The following is a 2,270-nucleotide window of genomic DNA, read 5'->3' as shown; positions in this document are numbered from 1 at the left end:
AACGCACAATGCGCCCTGGACCGCTTTATTCAGCCTCACAACTTCCCTGCGTTTTCATTGGTCCCCCGAAGATGCGGTGACAGCTGATTGGATGGAAAGTTTATCCTCTAGTCCGGACCCCCCCCCCCCCCCCCCCCCCCCCCCACACTCGCAGATATTCGTGATCCGGTGCTACTGTGAGTCCAGTTGTTTTCACATCGCCTCAACCAACAAAGAGACCCGGAGCTGCTGTCTCTTATCTCCAATGTGGTGATTGATGCGCAACTAACGACCGACGCTCCTTCACGTCGAGGCGAGAACTAAGAGATAAAGAGCAGAAATATACCTTTGCACTCCAGAAGACACATTTGGGAGAGAGTTTTAAAAGTTCCACACGGACTTGACTGAACGCAAAGAGCGAAAATGGTGTCGGCCGGACTGGAGATCCTGGGACTATCGCTCTGCGTATTCGGCTCGCTCCTGGTGATGGTGTCGTGCGGGCTGCCCATGTGGAGAGTGACGGCGTTCATCGAGGCCAACATCGTGGTTGCTCAGACGATCTGGGACGGCTTGTGGATGTCGTGCGTTGTGCAGAGCACGGGCCAGATGCAGTGCAAGGTGCACGACTCCGTCCTCGCGCTCAGCCACGACCTCCAGGCGGCCAGAGCGCTCACCATCATCTCCTCGGTGATGGGCGTGCTGGGGCTCATGGTGGTGATCGCGGGGGCGCAGTGCACCAACTGCCTCCAAGCAGAGTACGTCAAAGCCCGGGTAGTGAACGCTGGAGGGGTCATCTACATCGTCAGCGCTCTGTTCGTGCTAGTGCCCCTCTGCTGGATGGCCAACAACATCATATCTGACTTCTACAACCCGCAGGTGCCCGGGTCCAAGAAGAGGGAGATCGGCGCCGCGCTCTACATCGGCTGGGCGGCCACGGCGCTGCTGCTGATCGGGGGATCGATGCTGTGCTGCTCCTGTCCTTCCAGCGGGAACTCTGGATACTCGGTAAAATACGCACCGACCAAGAGAGCCACGCCGAACGGGGACTATGACAAGAGGAATTATGTGTAGTTTATGTGTGGCTCCCGGACGGCGGTGCGTAAAAGTGACCTGCAGCTATTGGAAAAACTTAATATTTGCACCTGCAGTTGTTGTTTTTTGTTTTAGAAATCTGAACTTTGAAAATCAATGGAGGCACATCTGCTGTTTTTTATACACTGGCCATTCAAAACGCTCGGATCACACATTCACAAATCCTTTTTGTATCTTCAAGAGATTTTTTTTAACAAAGACTATCGACTACAAGACGTATGCTCTCAACAAAAAGGAGGATCTTTGTTAGGTACCTGCTTTTGTTTCTTAGACATTATTAGTGTTTTGACTTGTTTACCGCTGTAACTGCAAAGTTGTTTTTGTCTAGAGGAGCTCTTGCCATCGAATACATACACTCTTCTTCTTTTTTTGCCTTGATGTGCATTGTCAGCACAAACTTGTAACCGAGAATGATTGCACTCCCACACATTCAAAGACCCATTTCCTCGAGTGGAACTATACGCCGACATGTTGAGGACTCCAACAATGTCTAACAGCAATAAAGAACGAGGAGGAAAAGTGCGTCAATGAATCTCGGCCAGGCTTTTTGTGTTGTTTCAGAACTTGATGGCGGTGACTGTGAGGTTTTGCAGACTATCATTTTGGACCTGTAGATTCGGGGGGAGTGTGGGATCTGTGGGTCACAAATGTTATTACAGTCCGCTATTCGGCTGCACTGAGCACCTGCGACGGTTGTTTTTTTTGCAACACTGTCGCTGCAGGACGTTTTTTGTTTTTTCATAAATCTTCCGAATAAACTTCTTCGTTTTCTGTTTTGTTTGTTAAACTTTGATGTAATGATTCACTATTCGTGTATATGAAGATGCAATATTGTGTCCTTTTATTAAGATTAAACTGAATATATTGTCTTGAAATCTTCCGGTTAAAGTGTGTTCTTCAGTTGTGATGGTCCGCAGACGGCTGCGTAGAGCCCTCGCGCGGCTGTGCGTAATGCGGACCGTTCCCACCGTGGATCCATAAACCCCCACGGTGGGAGAAAGTATTTTGGTTAGCCATAGAAATCCAGATAACAATGCCCATTCAGCCAGAGTGGGGCTCTGCTGTTCAACTCACAATACTCCACAACCTCCCCCCTTCAGACCCCCCCCCCCCAAACCCGCATGCAGTCAATGAATGGCGTTCAAATCGTGGTGAAAGTTCCTGGAATCGTCTTCCCGCGAGTCACTTCATTCATCCGT

General features: G+C 50.0%; 1 protein-coding gene across 1 annotated transcript; it reads left to right on the top strand.

Annotated features, from left to right (window-relative positions):
* The first annotated feature begins 224 nt into the window (after nucleotides 1-224).
* Nucleotides 225-1,813, top strand: cldn5a (claudin 5a). Its single transcript, XM_079270643.1, has one exon. It carries the CDS (start codon nucleotides 403-405, stop codon nucleotides 1,048-1,050), a length of 648 nt encoding a protein of 215 aa, XP_079126769.1. The 5' UTR covers nucleotides 225-402; the 3' UTR covers nucleotides 1,051-1,813.
* The last annotated feature ends 457 nt before the right edge of the window (nucleotides 1,814-2,270 follow it).

The sequence above is a fragment of the Melanostigma gelatinosum genome, assembly GCF_949748355.1.
Source record: "Melanostigma gelatinosum genome assembly, chromosome: 6".
NCBI classification, from domain to species: Eukaryota; Metazoa; Chordata; class Actinopteri; order Perciformes; family Zoarcidae; genus Melanostigma; species Melanostigma gelatinosum.
This window is presented reverse-complemented; position numbering and strand designations above follow the sequence as displayed.